At 28.2% G+C, this 27404-nt stretch overlaps 7 protein-coding genes across 8 annotated transcripts; 4 read left to right on the forward strand and 3 right to left on the reverse strand.

Annotated features, from left to right (window-relative positions):
- The first annotated feature begins 1 nt into the window (after nucleotide 1).
- LOC113370079 (heat shock 70 kDa protein 4-like) lies at nucleotides 2-5476 on the forward strand. 2 transcript variants are annotated; one of them, XM_026610739.1, is made up of 12 exons: nucleotides 2-285; nucleotides 726-924; nucleotides 1235-1418; nucleotides 1715-1851; nucleotides 2024-2381; nucleotides 2491-2699; nucleotides 2872-3046; nucleotides 3137-3441; nucleotides 3966-4073; nucleotides 4199-4408; nucleotides 4729-4920; nucleotides 5115-5476. In XM_026610739.1, exons 1-12 carry the CDS (start codon nucleotides 170-172, stop codon nucleotides 5385-5387), a joined length of 2466 nt encoding a protein of 821 aa, XP_026466524.1. In that variant the 5' UTR covers nucleotides 2-169; the 3' UTR covers nucleotides 5388-5476. The 2 variants fall into 2 exon arrangements, with proteins under 2 accessions (XP_026466524.1, XP_026466525.1); XM_026610740.1 differs by having other exon boundaries at nucleotides 3137-3375; nucleotides 3930-4073.
- A 560-nt stretch (nucleotides 5477-6036) lies between these two features.
- On the reverse strand, nucleotides 6037-7423 carry LOC113370619 (ER membrane protein complex subunit 10-like). Its single transcript, XM_026611315.1, has 6 exons — nucleotides 7278-7423; nucleotides 7039-7206; nucleotides 6865-6957; nucleotides 6490-6659; nucleotides 6267-6363; nucleotides 6037-6184 (listed from the first exon to the last, which is right to left on the reverse strand). Exons 1-6 carry the CDS (start codon nucleotides 7329-7331, stop codon nucleotides 6104-6106), a joined length of 663 nt encoding a protein of 220 aa, XP_026467100.1. The 5' UTR covers nucleotides 7332-7423; the 3' UTR covers nucleotides 6037-6103.
- Nucleotides 7424-7897: 474 nt separating this feature from the next.
- Nucleotides 7898-13113, forward strand: LOC113369973 (ER degradation-enhancing alpha-mannosidase-like protein 2). The gene is made up of 11 exons (XM_026610606.1): nucleotides 7898-8023; nucleotides 8103-8213; nucleotides 8616-8801; nucleotides 8858-8961; nucleotides 9072-9211; nucleotides 9614-9764; nucleotides 9830-10009; nucleotides 10223-10334; nucleotides 11393-11537; nucleotides 11597-11838; nucleotides 12450-13113. Exons 1-11 carry the CDS (start codon nucleotides 7932-7934, stop codon nucleotides 13084-13086), a joined length of 2100 nt encoding a protein of 699 aa, XP_026466391.1. The 5' UTR covers nucleotides 7898-7931; the 3' UTR covers nucleotides 13087-13113.
- Nucleotides 13114-13684: 571 nt separating this feature from the next.
- LOC113371063 lies at nucleotides 13685-17901 on the reverse strand. The gene is made up of 11 exons (XM_026611710.1): nucleotides 17883-17901; nucleotides 17636-17810; nucleotides 16901-17136; nucleotides 16248-16528; nucleotides 15963-16154; nucleotides 15706-15794; nucleotides 15562-15631; nucleotides 15267-15423; nucleotides 15023-15193; nucleotides 13996-14859; nucleotides 13685-13914 (listed from the first exon to the last, which is right to left on the reverse strand). Exons 1-11 carry the CDS (start codon nucleotides 17899-17901, stop codon nucleotides 13685-13687), a joined length of 2484 nt encoding a protein of 827 aa, XP_026467495.1.
- Nucleotides 17902-18084: 183 nt separating this feature from the next.
- Nucleotides 18085-20981, forward strand: LOC113370557 (protein lin-9 homolog). Its single transcript, XM_026611246.1, has 2 exons — nucleotides 18085-19961; nucleotides 20932-20981. Exons 1-2 carry the CDS (start codon nucleotides 18314-18316, stop codon nucleotides 20979-20981), a joined length of 1698 nt encoding a protein of 565 aa, XP_026467031.1. The 5' UTR covers nucleotides 18085-18313.
- LOC113370558 (nuclear pore complex protein Nup50-like) lies at nucleotides 20014-21652 on the reverse strand. The gene has a single exon (XM_026611247.1). The coding sequence runs from the start codon at nucleotides 21341-21343 to the stop codon at nucleotides 20165-20167; it is 1179 nt and encodes a 392-aa protein (XP_026467032.1). The 5' UTR covers nucleotides 21344-21652; the 3' UTR covers nucleotides 20014-20164.
- A 2716-nt stretch (nucleotides 21653-24368) lies between these two features.
- On the forward strand, nucleotides 24369-27404 carry LOC113371064 (putative uncharacterized protein DDB_G0274535). Its single transcript, XM_026611711.1, has 6 exons — nucleotides 24369-24550; nucleotides 24803-25531; nucleotides 25926-26052; nucleotides 26489-26780; nucleotides 26962-27093; nucleotides 27142-27404. Exons 1-6 carry the CDS (start codon nucleotides 24396-24398, stop codon nucleotides 27402-27404), a joined length of 1698 nt encoding a protein of 565 aa, XP_026467496.1. The 5' UTR covers nucleotides 24369-24395.

The raw sequence follows: 27404 nt of genomic DNA on the forward strand, positions 1-27404 counted from the left end.
GCGCAGTAAGAATTGGTACCAAGTACTTAACGGAGATTTCGAGAAACAGCTCGAAATTTGTCATCCATTAGTTTCTAGAATTTTCCAAATAAGGTTGACATATCTATATATACGTTCAGTATATAAACTTAAAATTTTCGGAGGAGAAGTGATTAATTAATATTACACAATGGCTGCTATGTCTGTTATTGGAATTGATTTTGGAAATGAATCTTGTTATGTCGCTGTTGCAAAATCAGGTGGCATTGAAACTATAGCTAACGATTATAGCTTGCGAGGAACTCCGTAAGTTTTCTGTTTTAGTAGTTGATTGATAACAAAAATATAAGAAGCAATAGTGTAACGTGCAGTGATTGTGCAATAATGAGTATGCCGGGTGGGTTATCAGACCATGCGTTTTTTTATATCAAAGCATTAATAAAATCTCATATTGATAACAAAAATCTATAAAATAATATACTACTCATATTACCGCGTTATTACAATTTAAGTTTAACCTATATACCATATTATTTATTACCTTAATTATTTTTTCAAGGACATACCAAAATTGTAATAGAAATTTTACTTTTTTGTGATAGACATTGATTGCCACTTTCTTATATAGCAATCTGCACATGTATTTACTGCATTGTTTATTTAAAAGTACATTTACTTCAAACAAAACACATGCTCATTATCTTCTTAAATCATCATATTCAGCTTATATATTAAATTCTTGTTAGATCATGTGTGGCATTTTCTGGAAAGAATCGTGTGCTGGGTGTTGCTGCCAAAAACCAATTGGTCACAAATATGAAAAACACTGTATGGGGTTTTAAACGCCTTTTGGGGCGCAGGTATAATGATCCTCATGTTCAAAATGAATTACGTTCTTTGCCATTTCGAACCGAACAGAGACCTGATGGTGGCATTGGAATTCGGGTAAAAATTCTTAATCAGTATTAGCTCATAATATCTCATATTTAGACTTTTTTGAATGTTATTTTAAAAAATTTGGAATATACTACCAAATGCAGTGATTTATTAACACAATTGATTTTGTTTTATTTAATCGAATGAAATAATAAAAAGTATATTTTATTATATATTATGGAAGTATGCAATATGTTTAATAACAGTTTAAATAAAACTTTTATTTTATTTACAAAGTAAACACATAGTCTTTGGTGTTTATTGCTATATATGCATTGGATTTTTTTTCTCGTTATAAAATAAAATAAAACTGTCATAGGTACATTACTTGGATGAAGAGCATGTGTTTTCACCTGAACAAGTGACCGCAATGTTATTTACAAAGCTTAAAGAAACTTCTGCAAATGCTCTTCAAACTCAAGTTAATGATTGTGTTATTTCTGTGCCATCATACTTCACAAATGCAGAAAGAAGGGCATTGTTGGATGCTGCTTCTATTGCTGGTATGCATCTTATTGTAGTTTGTAAAACATGTATCACTAATATGTACCATTTTAATAAATTGTACAAAATAACTTACATCTGTAATTAATGAAATACCTATCACAACATTAATTTGAACGCTATCTAATTCAGTAAATATTTTTTTAATAAACTTTTGTATAAGTGAGTTAACAGTTAAAGTAATTTATTACAGTGTGCATTAACATTTTATGCTTATATACAGAATCTTTCTTTTTGGTGCAAGTTAAATACTTGATATATTTTTTTTACACTCAAGCATGTATTTAATTTCCAGGTCTGAATGTGTTAAGATTGATGAACGAAACAACAGCCACAGCTCTTGCTTATGGTATATATAAACAAGATTTGCCAGCTCCAGAGGACAAACCACGTAATGTTGTATTTGTCGATTGTGGTCATGCATCATTACAGGTTAATAAAATAACATATTGAGAATTTCTTCTTTGCATGTGTATTAAAATTTTAAAAGTATTATGATATTTAAAACTAAAATTTACCACTAAAGTTTTGAACTAAATATTGTTTTCAATGTTGTATTTCAATATTGTTGTATTTATTAAAAAATAATTCTTAAATATTGTAGGTTTATTCATGCGCCTTTCATCGTGGTAAATTGCGGATGATAGCCTGTGCATCAGATCCTCATTGCGGAGGTCGTGACATAGATATGATACTAGCAGAACATTTTTGTAATGAATTCAAATCACGCTATAGGATTGATGCAAAGAGTAATGCTAGAGCATACATTAGACTACTGGCTGAAGTAGAGAAAATAAAAAAGCAAATGTCTGCAAACAGTACAAAATTGCCATTAAATATAGAATGTTTTATGGAAGATAAGGATGTTCACAGCGAGATGCAAAGATCAATTATGGAGGAACTATGTGCTGGTTTATTCCAAAGAGTAGGGAGAACATTGAAGAAATGTTTGGATGATTCGAGTAAGTTATGGGACATCATGATTGCATCCATAATGTTTTTTTTGGCATTCAGACACACTCAAACTTTTCTTTGTTTTTCTTAATTAATCACATGAACATGTATTTTTAGAATTGCGCCTTGATGAAATACATTCGGTGGAAATTGTTGGAGGCAGTAGCCGAATACCTTACATAAAACATTTGATAGAAAGTGTGTTTGGTAAAAGCCCTAGTACTACATTAAACCAAGATGAAGCTGTAGCTCGTGGAGCTGCTTTGCAGTGTGCTATGCTCAGTCCTGCTGTTCGAGTTCGTGACTTTAGCGTGACTGACATACAGGTAATAAGAACTTTAAACTTTTTTTGTTTATAACAATTCTTTTAAAAATTGTAAGGCAAATCTTTACAAATATTATTTTTGCCAAAATCTGTAAACAGCAAATGCTGTTTACAACATTGATACAAATGTGTTATGCATATTAATTACTTAAAAATGGTTATAATATTTTCAGAACTATCCTGTTAAGCTAGTTTGGGATGCAAGTGCAGGTGAAGAGGGTGAAATGGAAGTATTTCCTGCCTATCATGCTGCACCATTCAGTAAAATGTTGACCTTTTATAGAAAAGAACCTTTTGCCATCAAAGCAGTATACTCACATCCTGTACCTTTCCCAGATCCGTTGATTGGTGAGTAAAGAATAAATCTATCTCAAAATCAAATACTAATATTAACTCGTTGAAATTCATCAAACATAAACTATGTAATGATATTATTAGGATCTTGGACAATAAGAGACATTCGTCCAACACCTGAAGGAGAAAGTCAAAAAATCAAAATCAAGGTTCGTGTGAATATCCATGGTATTGTACATATATCAAGTGCATGCCTCCTAGAGAAACATCAGAGTAATGAGCCTGAAGCCATGCAACAAGAACAAGAAGGTGTTGAAAATATGGACCAAGAAAATTCAAAATCTGAACCTAATGGAGGATCTGGTTGCGCTGGAAATGAAGAGGTAGGATTAGGAGATACAGCCCAAGAGGCTGGGTGGGCACAACGTGTCACACAATGGTTCAGTTCGGTACGTTACTGTGATAATTCATACCACAGAACTGAATACTGTCGCACAAGCTTGTCCCAATTTTTTAAACTATTATATTTAAAAGTATACAACAATATTTGCAATAAAAATTGTAAATATTAGTGTATTTATGAGTATATATACATATGTCTAGATATATGTATGTAGTTAGGTATATTTTTATCTGTTTATGTATTAGTGTGTATGTGGGTATGCATGTATAAACATAATATATGTGTTCTTTATTTATATACCCAGTTGTTTTGAATGCATAATTGTGATTCTCCTAATTATATAATTAAAGTCAAATTTTAGCTTTTGCGCACATGCTTGTCTGATACATCTTGCTGTAAGAAAAGTTTAAGCACATGTTATTGAGAAAAAAAATATATTAATGTCAATCTCACAATAGAAACACTGAAAGAGGGACAAGCATGTGCGATAGTATTTTACTATTTATTACATTTTAAAGCTTTGCATGCTTATAGGATCATCAAAATGATCTCAATGCTTCTGACAAAAAGGATAAGAAGAAAGAAAAGAAAATTACTGTTAAATCAACTGAGCTCCCTATTGATGCTTACACTCATGGATATACCCAATCGGATCTGAATAATTATTTTGAACAAGAGGTGAGTATGTAGAATTGAAATACTGTAGTGGAGTTGATTGCTTTTGTTTCTTATAACTGAAAACTCATCCAAACCAAGCATTTTTCATAAGAATAAATTCACTAAATTAAAGTTTGTATTTTTAGTGCAAAATGATTTCATCAGATAAACAAGAAAAAGAGAGGGCGGATGCTAGAAATGCTTTGGAAGAATATGTTTATGAATTGCGAGGCAAATTACAATCTGAAGATCAATTGGCCATGTTTTTACCAGAGCAAGAACGATCACAATTATGCAGCGATTTAGATGCAATGGAAAATTGGCTGTATGAAGATGGTGAAGATTGTCAAAGACAAGTAAGTAGCCTAATATTTTCATACTGTATAAGGTTTTTGTCTGAATTTAAATAATTTATTTTTAAAAGAATCCTAAAATTTATTATTTTAGACCTCATTCATTTTTATTATAGATTGTTGAATTATCTGTTTCATACATGACATATCTAAATTTGATAATAAAAAACCATTATGTTATACTTAGCTCTTATTAACTTAGTGTTTTGTATATGAATGAAAAATATTAGTATGTATGTACATATATTGTTTATTAATTTTATTCCAATTATTACTTTTCGGTCTTTAAGTTCTAAAATTGTTCATGAATTTATATTTTTCAGATCTACTTTGATAAATTAACTGCACTAAGAACACAAGGAGAACCAGTTAAAGCTCGAAGATTAGAGTATGATTTAAGGCCTTCTGCACTAGAAGAATTAGGTCAAGCTATTCAATTAGGAAGGAAAGCAGTAGATATGTGTAACAATAAAGATCCTAGATATGATCATCTGACTGATAGTGATATTAACAAGGTTAACATTAAATAGAATTTATAAATATTAATTGTTTATGTACTACATACAAATCCTTTAGAACATAATTGAAAAATGCGATGTGATTTTTATGTTGTACATAAGTTGAACTAATTTTATTATATCTCGAATATATTAACCATATTATTGTTAAAAAATTTGAGCAATTTTGATAGAAACATTTATATTTTCAGGTTGCAATGGCTGTTGAAGCAGCATATAAGTGGTTGGAAGAAAAGCGTACAATATTGGCATCAACTCCGAAAACAATAAATCCACCAATCACTGTGCAACAGATACGTCAAGAAAAGCAGACCTTAGATCAGGCAATTATCCCAATCTTAAACAAACCAAAACCGAAAGCCCCCACACCGCCTGCGACCCAACAAGCAGAAGAGGAAGGTACTAACAGTAATGCACAGGGTGATAATCAGTCTCCTCCAGAGGACAAAATGGATGTGGAATAAATTAAGTTTCATGCTTCACATATTTTCACACCCCTAACTTGTTGTTCACATCCATATGCGCACTATCTTTGTATTGTGGCTTTATAAACCAATTCAACTGAACATAGTTTATAACCAATAACTGCAATAATAGTTTTTCTGTGAATTTCATTTTGAAAAAATAACTTACTATTTATGGGCATTAACATTTTTAGTAAGATATTCCTAAACAGCATTTTGAATTATGATTGTCATTTATTATTTTTGTTACATAAAACTTATGAATTTATTCAAATATAATATATTAATTTATTAAATGAAGTAATCATAAATCTAATGTCATTTAGTTGCATAAAAATGTTCGTTTTTTTGATAAATTTTCACATGAATATGCTTTCATTCCATAATTTGTATTAAACATTTATGTTTGAGTGTATAATCATTTTCAAACGATGTATATAATAAATATAGATGCAACAAAGTTGCATTAAAATAAAATATGTTTGTTATTTCAAAATTTAATAGTTCAGGTACTCAATTGTATTTTTCCTTTTAGAAGAATAATATAATATAATATTATTGTATATAATACATAATATCATTGACAGGTTTTACAAACAATGAAACAGTGGTTATATGCATACATGAATATATTATTTCAATATCTTTGACAAATATTACAAAACCATTCCTATTCTAATATAAATTATTTACACAGAAATGACATGAATGTTCAACTATCGGCCACCTGACTGTGCTTCAGGATTTGCTGCTCCAGAAATTAATACAAATATTGCTATTGGAACAATGTACATCCACTAAAAGAGTTTATGGGAAGAATATTGGTAATAATATTAAAACCTGGTTATACTTCATTCAATGATCAAAAGAAAAACTTACATATTTTGCTAAAAAGGATCTATTATCTTTTACTTCTCCCCGTTCTCTAGCTTCTTTTTCTCTTTCTAGCTTTTGAATATAACTTGCTGTGTCTGGTCTAAAATAATATTCAAAACAACTTGTATATATGTGTATGGTGAAAAGTTTTAAATACAATACGGAAATAAATATGATGAATTTTTTTGAGTAAATTAAGTATCTAAATTCATTTTATAATTCTCACATTGGTGCTGATTGCATGTGTTTGATTTGAACCACAGTTTTAAATTTATTATTATTTAGTTTGCTTTCTATGATATCTGAGGATACAGACTCTGAAATTCCCATCACAAAACCAGAGTGTGCTAAATATATTGTTATTATATCGTCTAATCCACCTGCAGTAAGCGATCTCTAAAAAAAAATACAAAATTCATATTAGAAATATGGCTATAAGAAATAATGATTATAAAAAGTTATTTTCTTTCCTTGAGTGAATTTGATAACTATGTTTGATTATGTTAACTTGTTACTTTTATCATCAATTGTTTGCTTGATATGTGATAATTTTTAAAACTTTGTTTTTGAAAAAATCCAAAATCTACTTTCATACACTTACAGCCTTTACACTTGATAGATATGTTACTTTACTTCCGTCTGAATTTACCACTATACTTTTCAATCGGTACATCTCATCCTGGTCAGCAAGATTCTAAAAATGCATGCATGAAGTATGTTATTCAAGTAAAGATATTTGTGAAAATCAAAGTGTTAAAAGTACTATTTTAGGTACCTGTAAATTAATCTGTTGATTTGGATTTAGATCTAACTGATTAATAGCATAGAAAGTGCTCCTAGTTGTTTCAAATGTTATATTACCTCTTTCTTCAAAAAATTCTTTATTTTTTAAGTCTAGTGCATGATACAATTTTATATGTAACCTTCCATCATATTCCATTACCTATAGTATGAATAATTTATTAAATTAAAATTATTGAAATATAATATTAATGCAATTAATGTATTTCTTACACCGGCTATACATTTAAAGCAAAATAGTAAAAGAACTGCAATTATTTTGTCCATTTTATTAATGATAAATTAAATAAAGTAAATTTATATAAGAAAGTTTAGTGCACTTGAAAACTATTTTGACATGCGAAAAATGTAAATATATATTTCGGGTAATTATTTTATATGCAGTTTCAGGTTACTACATATTTTTTTGACCACACGAAGATGTTTGACTAGGATGTTTGACAGTTTGACAATTGCAACTAATGACCTAGGAAGTCCGGGAGTACATGACATATAAAATCAGAATGTTCATTACGGTGTTCACGGTGAATTTATTATTTATTATGACCCAAATATATAGCTTTTGATAAATACTACTTTCAGATATGTGAATTTTAAGTTAATAAATATTATGAATTTCAAATTAATAACTTATTTTTACTAAAAAAAACTTTATGACTATGAAAGTAGTTTAGCTGTTTTTAAACTTCAAATTTTAATGAGTGTTGGTTCAACCTCGGACTAAAAATGAATATGACACAAGAAGCATGCAAGAAGAAAAATAGTCAAGTTTATCACACGAATACATCATATTAGGGTTATAATATGATATACAATAATATAATATATTTATATTATAACCATACTATAACAACACATTGATTAATAATGGTCAGTCTGCGTGTTTTAGTTTTTTTAACTATGTTTACACCAATTTTTTCCATAAGAAAATATTCAAAACATGACATGCTTAAATTACGGTAAGATTCACAACTTATTGTAACTGTTTTAGAAAGAGATTTGCAACACAGACATTTTACGATATAATTTTTATTTTAGTGAAGAGGTTCGTCAAATGTTCCAGCATGCTTATAATGGTTATTTAAAATATGCATCAGATTATGATGAATTGAGACCATTGACTTGCGATGGTGTTAATACTTGGGGAAGGTAATAAATATAAACTTATTTTTATATATTTTATTGGTGTTATATTATTACGATATATAAAAGTTTGTTTTGGTACAGATTGTTGTTAAGATTAATCAAATTATTGTATTCAAGCTTCAATATTGAATTGATTTTCAATTTCCTGATTCAAACCAGGACTCGAAACGTTTGCTAGGCAATTTTTTCTATGTCAAAATGGTTGCTAGAAAACTTACCATATTACATTCATATGTGTATGTGTTTATAAATATTTATAAAGATGATTTCAATATTGCTACATAGTAAAATATAATCTAAATAAATTACTGAAATAATTACAACTCTTTATATAAATAATATGTGCAAGAATAATTGATGAATTTGTATCAATATGTTTCTGATTATTTATATTCATATTTATAGTTATTCCCTGACTCTTGTGGATGCTTTAGACACACTGGCTGTGATGGGAAATTATACAGAATTTAGACGTGCTGTAGATATTATAATTAGCAAAGCAAACTTTGATACAAACATTAATGTATCAGTATTTGAAACTAATATAAGGATTGTCGGAGGTTTAATAAGTGCCCATCTTATGTCATTTAGGTGAATATAAGCAATAGGTTTAAAGTTTTGCTCTGAATGAATGTTATTTGTGTTAGGGCAGGCATTGACATAGAACCAGGTTGGCCTTGCAATGGTCCACTTTTGAGATTAGCTGAGGATGTTGCTAGAAGGCTTCTACCAGCATTTAATACACCAACTGGTATACAAATTTTATATCAATTTTTTTTTCAAAAATTATTTGATACATTTTAAAATAATATATTATTTTAAATGAATTCAATGAATATATTTATACAACTAATTATTCAGGTATGCCTTATGGCACTGTAAATTTGCGATATGGAGTACCAGAAGGAGAAACATCCATAACATGCACTGCAGGAGTTGGAACATTTATAATAGAGTTTGGAGCACTTAGTAGACTGACAGGGGATCCAATATATGAAGAGGTATGATATTAAGGCTTATCTTTCAGATGTATTCTTAAAGTGACCTTTTTCTAAAAAAAACTTCACCAATATTTTATCAGCTCCATAATAAACTCCTTACAAAGAACCAACCTTTGAAGATAATAGCAATATTATTATAATAATGGGAAATACTAAAGTGCTTATTGCAAAAAATATAAATAATTTTATTGTCTATACAATTTTTCTTTATCATAATTTTTAGTCAATCAAAAACACTAGTATGAAATATAAAAGAGACATAAATAATAAATTTTATATGTGAATAATTCATTTTCATGAATTGATCTATTTAATTCATTATGATGAATAATGAATCTATTCATTATGATGTTTAATGAAATTTATCTTGTATACTATTAATAATTATGCAACCACTTTCAGGTAGCATTAAATGCTTTGCATTCATTATATAAACACCGATCTTCTATTGGATTATTTGGAAATCATATTGATGTATTAACCGGACGATGGACTGCTCAAGATGCGGGTATAGGAGCAGGAGTAGATTCCTATTATGAATATTTAGTTAAAGGTGAATTGATAATCATTATCTATTTCTTTTTGAAATTATTTGAATATTTTTAAATTATTTTGTAGGTGCTATTATGCTTCAAAGGCCAGAACTTATGCATATGTTTAATGAAGGTTATAAATCAATAAATAAGTATTTGCGCAAAGATGATTGGCATATATGGGCTTCTATGAATAAAGGCCAAGTAACACTACCTGTATTTCAATCTCTAGAAGCATACTGGCCAGGCGTTTTAAGTTTAATTGGTATGTGAGTGACTTAACATTCTATCTAGAAAAAAGATCCATATTGCCTAAATTCAAAAAGTCAGAGGCTAAAATTATTCAATACCAAAATAATAAAATACATATCCTTGCTATGATAAAAGGGTATAGTATTATAGTAGCAGATAATGCATACAATAAAAATATTTCATTTGAAAATGTTTCTTAATGTGATTTCAATTATTTTATTTGTAGGTGATACAAAAAATGCTATGAAGACTTTACATAATTATCACAGTGTTTGGAAGCAGTATGGATTTACGCCCGAGCTCTATAACATAGCTGCTGGTGAAGCTGGGACTAATAGGTATTATTTGCTGTTATGTGCTTTGAGTAGAGTATTTTCAATTTTTATGAAAGTATCATAATTTTGAGTAGAGTATTTTTAATTTTTATTAATAAGTATCATTATTTTTGTTATTTGGGATCAGAAGAACAACTGTATTTCTTCACATATTATAAAATATATATTTAGATTAATATATATTTATATTTATATATATATATATATATATATATATATATATATATATATATATATATAGTATCCTTGCCCCATAATTTCATGCTTTAAATCAAGAGACAAGGCCCTTTTCTTTAGACCCAGGTTATAAAAGTACATAACATTTTGTAAATGTACAAAAAGCAAAAAATGCGAACTATGTTGAGTACTTGAGTATAACAATCACTATTAGTGTAGTTAAAATTTCAAATGTTAAATGAATTCTCAATATATTTGCATCATATTATATACATTATAGACTTACTCTAAAATAATTCTTTGGGGTGTCCATTAATCACGTGAAGTTCTTAGGGCGAGGGGGGATTTGACAAAAAATTACGAAATATTACGTGGGGGAGGGAGGGGTATAGTAAGATATCACATGTATTTATTTTTTTAAGAAAATTCAAACATTTTCAAAAAAATAAAAAAAAATATATTCAACTTCCCGGGTAAGGGTAAGTTCTAGTAATCGCAAAATAATTGAAAATGAAAATTTGTATATATCTTTAATTTTCAAAGGTTTCTGAACATTTTGGCATACCTTAGAAAAAATGGATGTATGTGTGTGTGTATTTGTATGTGCGTGCGGATACAAATTTTCGTCGGCGATTTTGGGAACAAGGTTCAACCGATTTGAATAATTCAAAAAACATTCGATTCGTATTGATAAGAGGACGTGCTGATTAGTTTTTGGGCGAAGGCAGGCCTAGCCGTAAAAACTCGCTCACGTGATTAGTAGATGCCTCCTTTTGGCGGCTCGAATATCAGGTCACTCGTAAGTCTGGTTACCTCTGTATTTGTTATTTAAAATAGAGCATTGTTACAAAACAACAGAAAATATATTGTGTTTTAAATTATAGGGAAAACTATCCATTAAGGCCAGAATTAATTGAATCAGTGATGTACTTATATAGAGCAACACAAGATCCATATTTATTGCAAGTTGGTGAAGACATATTGAGAAGCATACAACATAGTGCTAAAACATCTTGTGGATATGCTACAGTAATTTTATTCTTGTTAAGCTAAAATTACTTTTCACTAATATATGATGCATGTTTCAGATTAAAGATGTCAGAAATCATCAAAGAGAAAATAAAATGGAATCATTCTTTCTTGCCGAAACAACCAAATATTTGTATTTACTATTTGACACTAATAACTTTATACATTCAAGAGGACAACATGGGCAAATAATTGATACTCCAAATGGTAAATGCATTATTGATACTGGAGGATACGTTTTTAACACAGAAGCACATCCAATCGATATTGCAGCCTTACATTGTTGTCATGAAATTCCCAGGTAAAACAGAAATTCTCATTTGTTTTAACTATTTATGGTCTCTTATATTAATTAAAACTAACACACTATAAACTATCTCTATTAGTGGAATTTTACAATTAATGTTTTGTATAACGATTAACCTGTTATGGATGTATGGAGAAATATTTATTTAAGAATGGTTAACTGAAACATATTACGTTTTGTTGATAAGCGGGGCGGGAAAAAATACTTATCTTGAGAAATGCTACTTATCAGCTGGCTGAGTATTTTCACTTGCTTGAATGTACTTGCAGGGCTAGCTACCTCAGAGTTCACATGTGGTATTAAAAGAGTTAGATAAATATTCAATTGCTTTATTTTTTTTACTTTTTATAGTTTTTTTTTTGCATGATCATGAAAGAAACAGTAAATTTTATCTTCAAACAAGTTATTGCTAAAATAATTTGCCACTATTTTATTATTAACTTCCCAAAGCAGAAGTTTATGTTTTTTATTGATTGTGAAGGCAGCAAGATGATTCTTGTAATTATATCCAAAAAGACTAGTTCAATTAAATTAAAGCGGTTTTAATATCTCTTTTTCAATATTAATCACTGAAAGAAAATCTTTTATAAAATCATCTATTTCAGACAAAATTTATTATCAAACTTACATGAAAAAATAAAAATGTTCCGAAGCATTAAAAGCAAAGTTCATGACTTCACAACAGATGATCACTCAAAACCACAAAAATTGCAAAGTGAAGGAAAGATTTTGGATATTGATATCACAGAAATATCAGAAAATGAATTAAATGAAAATCCAAATGTTATGGATAATAAATTTACTAATGATACATTTTCAAGAAACAATACTGAAGGAAAATATCAAACAAATGAAAGTAGTTCTCAGGGTCATCTAGGTGAAGTTATTGAAATTGTCAAGTTTTCTTCAGATTTAGATACAAATTCCGAAGAAAATGATATGCTACATACGGCAAATGATTCCACATTAAGAGAAATTAAGTATAAAACTGATATTGATAAGAATACTGCTAAAGTTGTAGACAGTTTTTCGGACACAACCCCTGTAGAAAGTTTAGTTAAAAATTTGATCAAAAGTGCGTTGCCAAAAAAATTGAAGTTTGACCCACAAGATTTATTACTTATGATTAAGAATAATTATCATTCAAGAAATATTACATGGGAGAATGATTATAAATTGCTTACTTGTAAGGCACAACCATTTTCTCAAAGGATATCTCTATTAGGTGAATTTTACAATTAATTTTTTATGTGATTTTTTAAGAGCGGATAGCTGAAACAAATTAATTTTGTTGATTTTATTTAATATTTATATCTTAATATTATTAGATAAATATTTATTGTTTAAAACAATATAATATATACAATACAACAAACCGTCCTTTGATTGAACAATATGTTTATTGTTTATAATTTAATAACATACAGAAAAGAATTATTTATTCATTCTAATTATTTGAGTAAATTTTTCCCAAATTTTTTTTTTTGTGGCAAAGCCATTATTTGATAAATCATTTGTAGCTGATAACTTCAGTATTTTCAAAGTATTTTTTCTCTTTGAAAAATTTGGAAAGTTTCTATTAATTCGAGCTTAGATACATGTATAATTGATATGGCATTAGCTACATCCCTTGTAAAGACCATAAAACAGATGAATGTAAATTGTCATTGAAAAAGTTTTTAAATTCAATCAACATTATTATTATCATCAATATTAAATCATTTATATAATAAAGTTTTAAGCTTTTTTTTATCACATATTTTGATGATAATATTATTATAAGTGTTTTCTACATAAAAAAAAACCTTTCCATTCATGTTCTTGATTAATATGATAATTTCTAAATGTTTAGACTCCTGTTTCTATATGTATTTGATGAAAAGAAAGATTTTAGTGTAGAAGAAAATATTTCGAAAATATTTTTGTCCTTAGTCCTTTTCCCCGATGTGAAGATAATTTCATCATCATCATCTTCATCAATTTCTTTGGTACGAAGAGTTCCTATTGAAATAGATGTTGTTGATGTATCATCAATTATCCATTTGTTATTTTGTTGACTATGGCTCGATTCTGAAGTAAAATCAGATCCAGAGTCAGTTGAATTTAGGGCATCATAGTTATCAGTAAATTTATTAGTATAACTATTTTTACCTGTTGTACTTGAAGTGTTGGAATCACTATAGTTGTATACATTTTGTAATAATGATTTAGATGATTCTGTTATATTGTAATCGGGTTTGAAAGTGTTGTTAATATTTGGTTTGTTTATTTTTTGTTGTTGCCAATATGATCGATGCTTTTTATGAATTTTTTTCTTTATGTTATCACTATCATCTTCATAAAGAAATATGCGCATTGCATATTCAGGATCTTTACTATATAAAACTGATGGTTTGGAAGTGGATGGCATATTATTGAAATCATATATATCAATTTCTTCTTTTGAAATATCAGTTTTGTCATAAAAATAACTAGAGCCACCATTTTTTAATGCTTCGTGTTTTGCCAGTATAGTACGATTTTCAAAACTATTATTGTTCAGGCTATTTCCTCTATTAATTATATTTTCTGATATTTTAATACTGTCAAATGAAGTTTCTGAATTATTTAATATATTCTGATCTGTTGACCAATTAATGTATATATCATTATTTGAGCTATCAAGTTTTTTCTCAAAATTATCATTATGATACAAATGATCAACGCTAGTACTTAAATTATTTTCTTTATGCATTTTCTGTTCCTTATTGGACTGAAGTGAAGATTGAGGAAGCTTTTCAATTTCTATTTCAGTTTGTAATCTGGGTTGTGTTTTTTCAGGGCTTAGAACTTGAGGCTTCACATTTAATGAGGCACTTTTTTGTTTAATTGAATTTGGTTCAGTCTTCCTTTTAAAATGTTTTTTATTATGTTTACTTTGTTTACTCTGAAATACATTGCTAATCTCTTTGGATTTTTCTGCTTTAGGGATTAACAATTTGTACAAATCTATTTCTGATGGAGGTGTTGTAGGTTCTGTAGAAAAATAAAAATTGTGGGGATAGTTCATGTTTAATCAAAATAGAATTGAAAAGCGATACTGGTACTAGTACAATAAAAAGCTCAAATAGATTTAATAAACAAAGTTCTCTCAATTGAGTATTTGTTTATAATAGATTACAAATTATATTCAACATACCATCATCGGTGTCTGTGAGGAATGATTCATCAACATCTTCTTCTTCCTTTGGCTGGTCTGCATAATTCTTAGAAGATTTGTGATTTTTGCACATTACAAACAATCCAGAGCAGTAGCAAGACAAAGTTAAAGAGAGAACAAATGCTAAATATGCCATATGACGTAAAAAGGCTGAAATTTTAATTACATTTTTTTTAACTCTATACATAATTGATTTGAACAAAATATTTGTATATGATTTTGCCTTTTGTCAGAAGAACCGCTTTGGAAATAACCATGATTGTAACTTCTTGCATTTTGATATCATTCACTGTGCAAGTATAATTTCCTGCTTCTTGACTTGTCGCATCAAATATATAGAGACTGCCAAAAGTATCAACAGCTATATGAGATTCCTTTTCCTGAATAAATCTTGATATTAATATTTATGATAATTTGTTCATAATTATAATGAAACTGATACTAAAATGTATACAATTGTACATGGATTGTACTATTTTATAATGAGAGTCAAATTTCAAGTATGACAAAAAAGGAACCTTTCTTCTTAAGGAACCTCCCAATTCTTTATTATGTTTTTTCCACACCACTTCTGTTTCAATTGTTGACCTATTTCATAATATTCAAAGTTATAAATTGAGTTATTTTAACAAGATTTTATTCGTGTGATTATATTTTTTTACTCAGGACAAATCAACGTCAAATGTGCACCTTGTGCTATTACATAGCTTTTCTTGTATTTGTAGGGACTCTTCTTCGATTGCCATCCTTTCTGGCCTGTTTCAAAAAATATGTTAATGCAAATTGTTAGTTTAATACTGTATATATTAGATTAATGGAAATTTCTTTATATTCTTATATATGTTATGATAATGTGTAGAATTTTTTATAATTTTGAAATAACTTATACTTAACATTATGTGCATTTTCAAGATCATACAAATTTACCTGATATACAATTTCCAACACAAGAATCAATTTGAATATAATTTGGTATTATCTTTGTATAATTTGCTATTATTGGAAATAATTTACTAAAATAGACAGATCGGCAAGATAGTTTGAAAGCATTTATTATAAATTTTGCTTGCAATGCTTCGGTACCAGTATAAGCTGCAGTTTTATCATTTTCCTAAAATAGTTTTTAAATATTATTACAATTATTATTAATGCATTAATAAAAATTATAAGCAGAGCTTAGCAGCATTTCATATTAAATCCTTACTGAATGCTTTTGCTGATTAAGTTTTTTAGTCTTGATATGGCAAAATCCTGTTCTAGTTTTGATTGCATGTCCAAGAGGAAATTCGCAAACTTGACATCTACCCCAAGAGCTCCATTCAGTTATGACTTCCAAGTTTGTGCTTAAGTTGTCTCTAATAAATGTAAACTCAGACTCTGATGCAGTTTTGAAATATTTGTTTATAGGGTCTAATATGTCTTTATGGTAAATTGCCCATTGTGTTATATTACCCTTGTACGATGTAATATTCAGGTTTTCCATGACTAAAACGTGTTATTTAAAATTTAGTATTGTTTATATTATTTTCTACTTCTTTCAGTGATAAAATATATATGTATATTTAAATATATATATTTATAAATATTGAAACACAAAGTAATACTTATATTACAAAAAAAATCATAATAATGAATATATAAATTAAATAAATGTAGTAATAAAATGAAAAATATATGAAAATATTATAAAATAGTGTAAAAAATATTTTTGAGCTTGCATTATTTTCGAAAATTTTCTTTTTATTTTAATTTAACTATAACTATATTAGCTTAGGTCTTAAGTAAGTTTGAATAATATAAACCTTTTAAGTCATATTATAATATTATCTAGATTATATAGATATTATAAAGCCAAACCATCAACTAAATAATTGTATTTATATTGTGCTTCTTGTCCCATTCTTCCATGGCAAAAATAAAATCCTCCATCTTCTGCAGTAATGTTTCGAATTATCAATGTATGGCTAGTAGTAACAAAAAATTTACAATCTTGAGGATTAGTGTCCATCCCTACATCAACTTCTTGATTTGAATCGCTGTTTATTTCATTTTGGTAATACCATATTTTTGGATATTGGTCATCTATATCATGACTAAAAAGAATGACTTAATGTGTAAACTTCGATGAATAGATTTTTGATAAATGCTATTTGCATAATGCTATTACCTATAAATATCATACCAATATCGCAATTGATATATAAAAGAATGTATATTAAAAAAAACATTTTAAATACGACAAGAATAAAGAAAAATTTGTTCTGAATATTGAATGGCAAATTTGGAAAAATCATCGATGTTAATATATATTATTTAATATATATTATTATAAAATTAATTATATATATATATATATATATATATATATATATTTAGACAGGTGGTTTTATAAAAGCAGCTTTTCAAAATTTAACTGTGTAATGTTATATCAATGTGAAAGATTTATGATTTATGTACATTACTCAAATATGTTACTTAGTATTACACGGTTCAAGGACCTTAGCTCGTACTTATTAATTAGTTTTCATAACGATTGGTTATATTTCCTATCATCTACATAATTAATAATAATATTTAAAAAAGTAAGCTTACCAAAAATGGCATTCCAGTTCAACTGTACCATTTAAAGGAGCTGTGACAAGCTCATATAAGTCATTTTTATCGGTACCAATGAGACGTGTTTTTTCTCGACAGGATATTTCAGGTTCTGCGTCAATTTTAAATTCTTCAGAACATTTTACTCCTTCTTTTATTAAACTTTCAATTGCTAATAAAATTAATATTGTACGAAAAAAGCAGTTCGTTGAATTTAAATTTAAATTTCGTGCGCTTTTCATACTAATGCTGGATGTAATCATTTCCCAAGAGCCTATTCAAACGTCAAAATGGCGGACAAACTTTAAACTTAGTAATTCGATTATTACGATTCAAATAAACAGATTTTATGAGATTGCTATTCTTACAGAATTTTAATTTTTTTGGATTTTTTATTTTTTGAAGCGTACTTGTGCTGAATTTACAAAATCTATACCCTACGGGTATGCTTATTAATGATTTAATAAACTGTATGTGTACAGATTTGAATTTTGAAATATCGTACTTATGAAATACAAATTATAAGACTTTTAAAATAGTGATTAACTTTTATCTTGTGTATAATATTCTTGAATTTGTGTTGCATAGTTGTGTAGTTAATGGTAGAAGTTATTTTTACATTGCGATTTGCAATTTAAATTTCTCATATGGAATATTATTGACATTTGAAATACGATGAGTGAGGAAACTATGGTCAAGCAAGAGCCCCAAGAAGATATAGAAGACGAGGAGAATGTTCCAGCTTTTGGTCCAGCTGCTTTGGGGCTGCACAGGGTGGGTACAAAATTACCTCCAAAACCTGCTCCCTCACAACCCATACAAGTATTGAATGCAAGAGGGATGCCAGCTAGAATAAGAAAGAAAAATCGATTGTTTTTTGATGATGATATTGTTAATGCAAAGCCTCCTAGATCATCACCTAAAAGAGGACCAAAATCCTCACCGGTAAAGACACCTCATAAAAGTATTATCCAAAAGAAACGCAAGGTAACGCCTATTAAAAAATATAGAACTAAAGATGATGATGAAAATGGTCAGACAAGTACTCAGGCACCGGATAAGAAATTAGGCCAGAAAATAGGTATGAGATTACGCAATTTGCTAAAACTGCCGAAAGCACATAAATGGGTTTGTTATGAATGGTTTTACAGTAATTTAGATAAGACACTATTTGATGGTGACAATGATTTTATGATTTGTCTTAAAGAATCATTTCCTCAATTGAAAACACATATGTTAACTCGTGTTGAGTGGACAAAAATTCGACGAATGATGGGTAAGCCAAGAAGATGTTCAGAAGCATTTTTTACAGAAGAAAGAAGAGAATTAGAAAGAAAAAGACAAAAAATACGAGCTCTTCAACAACGTATACCTGGAGATGTAGCTAATTGTAAAGATTTGCCTGATGAAATTCCATTACCTTTAGTTTTAGGTACAAAAGTTACTGCACGATTGCGTAAACCCCAAGATGGTTTATTTACTGGGGTTATTCATGCTGTAGATACATCCAATTGTACTTACAGAATAACATTTGATCGGCCTGGTTTGAGTACTTATTCAGTTCCAGATTTTGAAGTTTTATCACATGAGGCTCCAGAAACAATATCATTAAGTAGCATAGTTCAAAAATTTAGACCTAGATCTCAGGGAAGTTACCTGACACCTACCAATAAATTACTTTTCTCAAATTATGGTCAATCAGATTCTTTTGCATTATCGCCAATGAAAGATTCTAGTTTAATGTCTGAAGACACACTTGGAGGATTTCCTGTAAAGCTACTGGAAAATGTAATTCGCATTCATAAAATTTTGAATGTCAAAAGATTGAAAACTAAAAGATTGTCAGAATTAAACAGAGAAGCTGAACGTAATTTATCTTTTGCTGGAGAACCTCCAGAAACATTTAGAAAACAATATGCTGGTATATTATTGGAATTGGAAAAAATTAATAAAGATTTAACAGAATTTTTGAACGAGGTACAAACTACTTGCACTGAAATTGCTCCTGAACCTGGTTTAACATCAATGATTGCTCCTTCATATTTAAGAGAAAAATGTCGAGAGGAAGCCACTAAGATGGTGCAACAACATAATTCGGGAGCTCCTGAAAAAGCTATTATCACAAACAAAAAATACTTAAATGTTATTACTGATTTAACTGCTTTAATGATGCAAATTAGATGTCTATCTGAATCTGAACAGAGCCCAAGTGAACTACAATACTTGAAAGGAACTGTAGATGAAATAAAATCCAGAATAAGTTCAGCAAATAAAGCAACCTTCAGGAATTGTATTGAGGTTCATCTGCGGCATATAGAAGAAGGTTTAAGATCTGGATTCAATAATTAATATGCAAACAAAATATAATGCAGCAATATAAAAAGATTTGTTTATTATGAAAAATAATATAAATATAAATTTGTGTATAATGTAGTGAAGCTTTATTATATTTTGAAATACAATTTCATATTAAACCTCACAATGAATGTTTAATATCAGCATAAAAAATAATCTTAACAAAAGAAATTAACACTTATGCTTATCAATCATTTCCAACAGTTCATCTGCTTGTTCTGAAGTCTTCACTCGCAATAAAATTGAAGTAGGTGCAGGTTTATCTGGTGTAGGTATACAAACCATCATAACGTTATTTTTGCCCATTCTTTTTGTAGGTATTGAATCAGATAATAGAACATTCAAAAGAAGGTTACCCAGATTAGTATCAGCTCTTACTATTAGTTGCATCTTATTCCTATCTTTCACAGGTTTCAAGAATAAATTTCCCACACCACCATCAACATAGTTCTCATCCTTTTTAATAAAAACTTTGCAGCGTATAGTATAAATACTGTCTTCTTCAATTACTGCTTTAAATTCAACTTTAGGAGGTTCATCTTCATCAGGATCTTCTTGAACACTGGACTGACTTGGTGTTGATTCTTTAGTTGAGCTTGGATTTGAGACAGCATTACCAAAAGTAAATGGTGTTCCCATGCCAAAACTGAAGCCAGCCGTAGGCAATGTGCTTGGGGGACTAGTAGTACTATTTCCAAATGAAAATGTTGCAGAGCCTGTACCAAATATTGATTTTTGTTTTGCTTCTTCTGCTGAGACTTTTAAAGAATTATCAGTTTTATGTTCTAATTTATCCGGAGAGCGACCTTTATCAGAGTCACTCAGAGGTTTAATACTATCAGTAACAGAATTTGCCGAATTAAAGCTTATTGATTCCTTTCTTTTTTCATATTTATCTTGAATTTCTCTTAAATGTTTTTCATAGTCTCTAAATATAGGTGTTAAAACACAAATTGGATCCTTATCTACGTGCTCTTTAATCCATTGAGAAACACTTTTGTTTAAGCTTCTTATTTGTGTGAAAAACTCATTATCTCTTGGACACTTCTCTTTGTCTGATTCTGAAACTGAATTGTCTTTAGTACTTCCAAGTTTAGAAGTATTTCCAAAATGCAGGGACGCAGGTTTGGACGATTCTTGTTCAGGTTGTTTAGTAAAACTAAAACCACTGAATATAGGTTTGGCAGCACCAGATGATTCTGTAGCATTATTTCGACGTCTAGCGGTTTTGATAACCCTAGATTTGAGAATATGGTCAGCGGCTTGCTGGAAAGTTCCTGCTTCTTCTGAATCTTCATTTTCATCCCAATTATCTTGATTAATTTCTTTGTCTGCAACGCGCTTCGACATTATAAAGTGATAACAGATAAAGATAATAAATATCACAAGCTATTGCCGCAATTTGAGGTTATACCAAATCATCAAAAATATTATGATACTTCAGTTGTCAGTGTAAACCATGTGTAAACAAATCGTAAAACAAACGTAAACAATTTTTAGCGGTCTTTAAAGATCAAATTGACGGTGTTACTATTATTTTTTTAACATAACCGATTTTTACAAAACTCACAAATATGTACAGTACTAAATATCAGCCAACTTTACTCGAATAAAACTCGTTGCTGCCTTCACCTGGCCTTTTGATACAAATACAACTGTGGGTCCATAGATCAGATTGAATAATTCAGCCATCGGGACTCTAGAAAAAATAATATTCAGGATGCATAGGATCCTAGGGATCCTTGTTAACTTATCACCTTTCCTTTTACCCTAAACGTTTCATAATTTTTGCATTGTGCTTTTATACATTTCGATTTTATTCACCTGAAAAATGTAAAAGATTAATACATTTTAATCAATTTACATTCTTGGCCAACCACATACAAATACAACAATTTACGATTCATTCATTCTTGATCCTTCTAGTTTAATTTTTTGATGATTGTGTTCATAAAATAAAAAGTGTACATTTTTATATGTATATTATTATTTACACATTTTATATACATATTGAATACATTATTTTTTATTTTCAAACAATGTGGATAGGAGTGTAAAACTTAAGAGCCAATAATTTAAGAAACTTTTTTGCGACAAAAATTTAAATATTTAGCGGCTCCTGCTCTATTTTGGTTTCAAACTTTGAGCATAAGATGTCACTATCTAAAAATTAATTATCCTATGCTATGTCAGATCCCGGTTTCAGCCTTCCTAGTTGCTTACTGCTCCTATGCAAAAATGTGCAAATAAAAATATAGTAAAATCGTTAAAAGTGGACTCAATTATTTTGCTATAGTAATAATAATAATAATTTTCTATTTAAATATTATAGTGATATGTTTATAAATATATAGTCGATATATTCCGCTACTAATTTACGAAAACATAATTTTTTTTGATAGTAAAATAAAATATAAAACCTATAAAAATATATTCCTATTCGATATTCTGTTCCTAGAGAATTTATTATCTTACAAATTGTAAAAATAAATATTTGTTTTCACTTAATGTGATAACAAATTTATTTGACAGAGTATATTATTAATGAACTGTACTGCTTTTCATGCATTTAATGAAATGGTGCTAAGTTTGAGTAAACATACTATGCTATAATTTATGCATATACCTTAATTTGCGAACTAAATATTTTAGAGTATTTGTTGAAAAAATAATAATGGATATATCCGAAAATATTAAGAATGATCTTATGGTTTGCCAGCAGAAGTTAAGAGGTGCTATTGGGCTTCACCAGGTAAATAAACTCTTAGATAGCACACACACATTTAATATATATTTAATATATATATAAACAAAGTTTTTGTTTTCATAATAACATATGTTCAATTTACAGAAATTATTTAAAAAATTAAAGGCTAATCCAAAGGATGTAAGTATTTATATTTTTCTAACTGTAAACTTTCAATTACAATTGATGTTATAATTAGTAATTATTTCTAGAGACGAGAATTAACTGAAAAGTTAGTCAATGCCGAAAATTTGATAAGATCTATCGCAAAACAGCAGGTTAGTGATACATTATAGTCTAATTATAATGATTAATTAATAGTTGAATGGAGCAAAAACTTGTATTACATTTTTGTTTATATATTACATATATGATATAAAATTCTATTAAAATTTGTTACACTATCTACTAATTATTTGAAAACTGTAGTTCGATTTTAATTAGCTAGTTACAGTTAGTTTGTTGGTATCAATAAATATTAAAAATTATATTGTATGACGTTTGTTCTTGTATTTTTATTTTCATTTTATAATCCAGTTTTATGAACATTTTTGATTACTTTATTTGATAATTTTTTTTTTATTGTTTTTAAAATCTTTTTGATAAATTTATGCTAGCAAAATTAATCTATCTGAATTAGTTATAATACAATTAGTACAGTCAGCTGAAAAATTAAAGCAACTAAAGACAAAATGGCTAATTGATCTGCCGCAATTCATAACATATTTTTTTCTGTTATGCACAGAAAAATGTTTCACACAAGTAACTTATAATTATTATTTATTATTATTGTTATTATTATCGTCATTATTATTATTATTATTATTTAATTATCATTTATTCATTTATTTAATCCTTTTTATTTTTCTTCCTTTTTTTCCTACTTTCCTACTTTTTATACTATTTATAATAATCTATTTGAAAACATTTAAAATTTAAAATTAAAAATTAAAATGGTACGGGAGTTTTAGTAATTTGCCTTAGGGCGTAATGCCATGCACTTCTAGTAGTAAAATCTATAAATGAAGTTTAGAAAATAAAGTGCGTTTTATGGATTATAGATTATGAATGTACTATATGATGTATATAAATATAATGAAATTTGAAATTTTGTATTTCAATTCATTCAACATGGAATTTATGAATTGGCATTATGTTTTATTTCTTGTTTTACATAATAGTTTAACTTGAAAATATTTTCTTTAGAAACCACTAGTACAAGAACTTCGTGATGAACTGGATAGATACCATGACAAACTTAAAAGGGAAAAGAAACCAGTTAATTATGATGCTGATACAGCTTATATTGAACGTCAATTGGAAGAATATCAAAATGAAAGGTGCATATTTACAATTTTTAGTATTTATAAATTCTCTTGAAGCATTTAGTGTTTAAATATACAGTTATGATTTGCAAAGTTTCTTTGCTATCATTCATATATCACGGTACTAATAATTATATCTAATATTTTTAAGAAATAAATACAAGACTTTGGTGCAATCTTCCTCATTATCACCAACATCATTTGAAGAAACCATTGATGAAGTACAGCCGAATAAAAAAATTTCATTGAGTCAAATACCATCGAAGCGAGCTTCAGTTAGTTCTCAAGAAGAAAACGGCAAGAAACTCCTCAGCAGCAGAAAAAAATTAAAATGAATGAAGACAAACCGAAGTCCAAGTTTTTACAAGACCGTCGTTCTAAGTTGTTAAGTGTTCTCAATAAAGTTTGCAAGCAAAACACTGCATCGGTTTGTGAAACAACATCATCGATTGTGGAGATACCGGATGATCCAATAATAGTTAAATCGTAAGTTGGTCAATCATAAATTAAAATCTATCACTGTTTACATTTGTTGTTTTTTCTTCATTTTGCTCATATATTAAAATGTAGTATTTTTATATCCGACTATTAATGTAATTGTAGACAGTTCTTAATTTAATTATGCTTTATGTAAAATAGTGTCAGATAATGCAATTGATTACTTCTTAATATATTTAAGTTTTTTATCATTTTATACTCATTTATAAATTTATTAATATCTCTTATAAAAATTTTCAGTGAGACAACATCACCACCATCATCTCCAGAGTTAACAATAGTACATGATACTTCAGAAATGGTTAAAGAAGGAACACAAGATCAAAAAGAGTCATCTCATTCAACTACAATTAGCCCTGAGTCCGAATACGAGCACAATGATGCAAACATTAAATTAGAGGATCCGGAGGAACCTAATTTCAGTGAAGATAAAGCTGAAAATCATGATGACAGTGAAAATATTGATGATGATTTTCAAAGCTGTGCTGGAGATGATAATCCTGATGAATACTACTGTGATGATGATAATCTTGATAATCATAATGATAGTGAAAATATTAATCAAGATGAGACCAAAGAAATTGGAATTAATACAAATGATGAGAAAGGAATTAATACAAATGATGAGGAAGTATTAAATAGTAATACAAATTCAAACAATGAAATGGAAGAAGGTAACCAAATAGAAGAAAATGATAAAAGAGTTGACAACAATGATGCCAATAGTGAAGAACAAAATGTTGGTGAAAGTGAGGATTTTGCTAAAAATGACGAATGTGAAAATAATGAAGCAAATGAAGTTGAACAAGTCATGAAAGAGGACAGCAATAAAATGGAAACAATCATAAAAAATGATGGAATGGAAATATTAGATGAATCCAAGGAGAAAGAAACATCTGAACACATTGAAGAAGATTTAGAAGCATCAGCTTCATCAATGGAGCCTGGTTCTAAAGAACAATTTTTTAGGTAAAATGGAATTGACTACAATTATAATTTGTGGATTCATTTTAATTTTGCTCCAGTTTTGATAAATCATGGGTTATCATTTATAGTATTCAAATATTATAACAATATTACTTTGATTTGAAATATAATCTATGTAGATTTTGTCAATTTCAATAATTGGTCATTGAATAATTTTTGACCAGCAAACGAATTAAATTTGTTGTATATGATATCTTAAATGTCATCTGAAAATGAATAAAGCTGTTATTAAACTTTAATAATTCATTTTTTTTAAATATTTTTTTTTTTTTTAGCATTTTTCAATCTATATAACTGTTGCAAGATTAAAATGAATTTTTTACATTTTTGAAAGAATGTAGTACAATTTCTTGTGTAGCTGATCTATCTTATGCAGATACCTCAATGTGTTAACACACGACCGATGTACACAGATTATTGAACAAAGACTTCATAAGAAAAAGCAGTTGAATGTCAAAGCCATTGATGTGGATCTATTGCATAAAACACCAAAAAATAAAAAAGTATGTAATCTTAATTACTTTTTATTAAGTATTTACTGTTTTAGCTATTTTTGTCAATTTATTCATTTTTGCTTTTAGTTCATACTGGAAAGTACTCGTAATCTAAACTTATATAATTATAATTATATTAGAATTTAATGTTATATTTATATCTTTTTGGAGTAATTTATATATATATATATATATATATATATATATATATATTTGTATTAATTTGTGTTTGGTTTCTGAAGGATGATGAAACATTGCAAGTAAGTTGTACATTCCTAAATTTTTTGTTTTTAAATGTATTTACTGTTCAGAATAGAGATGCACAGATGAATATATTATACACAAAAATCCAAAACTCATGATTCTATATTTATAAATAACATATATGTATATATAGAACAATTAAATAGACTTGATTTCTAATTAATGATTTTTTTTATCTCAGAGAAGTAAAAAGAAGTTATACCTACAGCAAAGAACTCCACCAGTGACTCGATTAAGGTCAAATGCCAGTTTCAAAACTCAAGTATCTAGCGATACAAATGGGAAGAGCAAATCTGCTAATCATATTTTCAACAATTTTTTAAATAATGAAGTACCATCTGAAATTAAAACTGAATTTCAAGGTTTAGAAAACCTTACAGTTTGTTCTGAAATTAATAGAGAACTGGGAAATAACATAGACAAGAATAGAACGGGAAATAAAATAGACATTTGTATTATTTGTCAGTTACATGGTACGTATATTATTTGTTGTGTTTATACTTTTTTTTAAACTTGAATTCATATAGTTCAATCATCTATCGATACCAACTTTGTGCTCATCATAAACCAAATTGTGTCATATATATATATATATATATATATATATATAAATATATATATATATATATATATATATATATTTCATTCATCTAGATGATGAGGGTGTCATTTGCTGCCAATTATGTGGTGAATACTACCACCTTCTATGTCACAGACCAGGGCAATTACATGTTCAAAAGCGTATGTGCCCATATTGCATATACAAATGTAGTCCTGATGCTAAAGGTAATGCATGAAGTAAAGCTTCAACCCATAGTTCATTTTTCAAATTAGTTGAATTAACAGATCAATTGAAAATCAAGAAAGAGCAGCGAAACAACTTATTGCACAGATATAGACATTTGAGATATGAAGTACAAGATTTAGATATTTTAGCATCAGAATTGTGTGTAAAAATTAAAAGACAAAACTACAGGCATGATCAGTTACTTTCTGATAAGGTTATGATTGAAAGTAATTTAAAAACATTACTCAATTTTGTTGCACAGATAAAAGGACAACAATCAATACCTCAGAAATCATTATTTAGTCCGTGA

Source organism: Ctenocephalides felis, unplaced genomic scaffold, assembly GCF_003426905.1.
Source record: "Ctenocephalides felis isolate EL2017-DRISC unplaced genomic scaffold, ASM342690v1 CF-g0.4_SCAFFOLD_01492, whole genome shotgun sequence".
Lineage (NCBI taxonomy): Eukaryota > Metazoa > Arthropoda > Insecta > Siphonaptera > Pulicidae > Ctenocephalides > Ctenocephalides felis.

Bases quoted from the DNA above. Each gene is read 5' to 3' on its own strand.
- LOC113370079 (XM_026610739.1), top strand. From the start codon at position 170: ATGGCTGCTATGTCTGTTATTGGAATTGATTTTGGAAATGAATCTTGT. The intron at 925-1,234 runs GTAAAAATTCTT...AAACTGTCATAG, and splicing joins ATGGTGGCATTGGAATTCGG to GTACATTACTTGGATGAAGA. The intron at 4,921-5,114 runs GTTAACATTAAA...TTATATTTTCAG, and splicing joins CTGATAGTGATATTAACAAG to GTTGCAATGGCTGTTGAAGC.
- LOC113370619 (XM_026611315.1), bottom strand. From the start codon at position 7,331: ATGGACAAAATAATTGCAGTTCTTTTACTATTTTGCTTTAAATGTATA. The intron at 6,958-7,038 runs GTACCTAAAATA...ATGCATTTTTAG, and splicing joins ATCAACAGATTAATTTACAG to AATCTTGCTGACCAGGATGA. The intron at 6,185-6,266 runs GTAAGTTTTTCT...AAACTCTTTTAG, and splicing joins GATCCTTTTTAGCAAAATAT to TGGATGTACATTGTTCCAAT.
- LOC113369973 (XM_026610606.1), top strand. From the start codon at position 7,932: ATGGTCAGTCTGCGTGTTTTAGTTTTTTTAACTATGTTTACACCAATT. The intron at 8,962-9,071 runs GTATACAAATTT...CTAATTATTCAG, and splicing joins AGCATTTAATACACCAACTG to GTATGCCTTATGGCACTGTA. The intron at 10,335-11,392 runs GTATTATTTGCT...TTTAAATTATAG, and splicing joins GGTGAAGCTGGGACTAATAG to GGAAAACTATCCATTAAGGC.
- LOC113371063 (XM_026611710.1), bottom strand. The intron at 14,860-15,022 runs GTATGTTGAATA...ATTTTTCTACAG, and splicing joins CCTCACAGACACCGATGATG to AACCTACAACACCTCCATCA. The intron at 13,915-13,995 runs GTAAAAATAGTT...ATTTTACTTCAG, and splicing joins CAACACTTCAAGTACAACAG to AATCGAGCCATAGTCAACAA.
- LOC113370557 (XM_026611246.1), top strand. From the start codon at position 18,314: ATGAGTGAGGAAACTATGGTCAAGCAAGAGCCCCAAGAAGATATAGAA. The intron at 19,962-20,931 runs GTTTAAGATCTG...CTCTAAATATAG, and splicing joins TCTGCGGCATATAGAAGAAG to GTGTTAAAACACAAATTGGA.
- LOC113370558 (XM_026611247.1), bottom strand. From the start codon at position 21,343: ATGTCGAAGCGCGTTGCAGACAAAGAAATTAATCAAGATAATTGGGAT.
- LOC113371064 (XM_026611711.1), top strand. From the start codon at position 24,396: ATGAATGAAGACAAACCGAAGTCCAAGTTTTTACAAGACCGTCGTTCT. The intron at 26,053-26,488 runs GTATGTAATCTT...TTTTTATCTCAG, and splicing joins AAACACCAAAAAATAAAAAA to AGAAGTAAAAAGAAGTTATA. The intron at 27,094-27,141 runs GTAATGCATGAA...TTTTCAAATTAG, and splicing joins ATGTAGTCCTGATGCTAAAG to TTGAATTAACAGATCAATTG.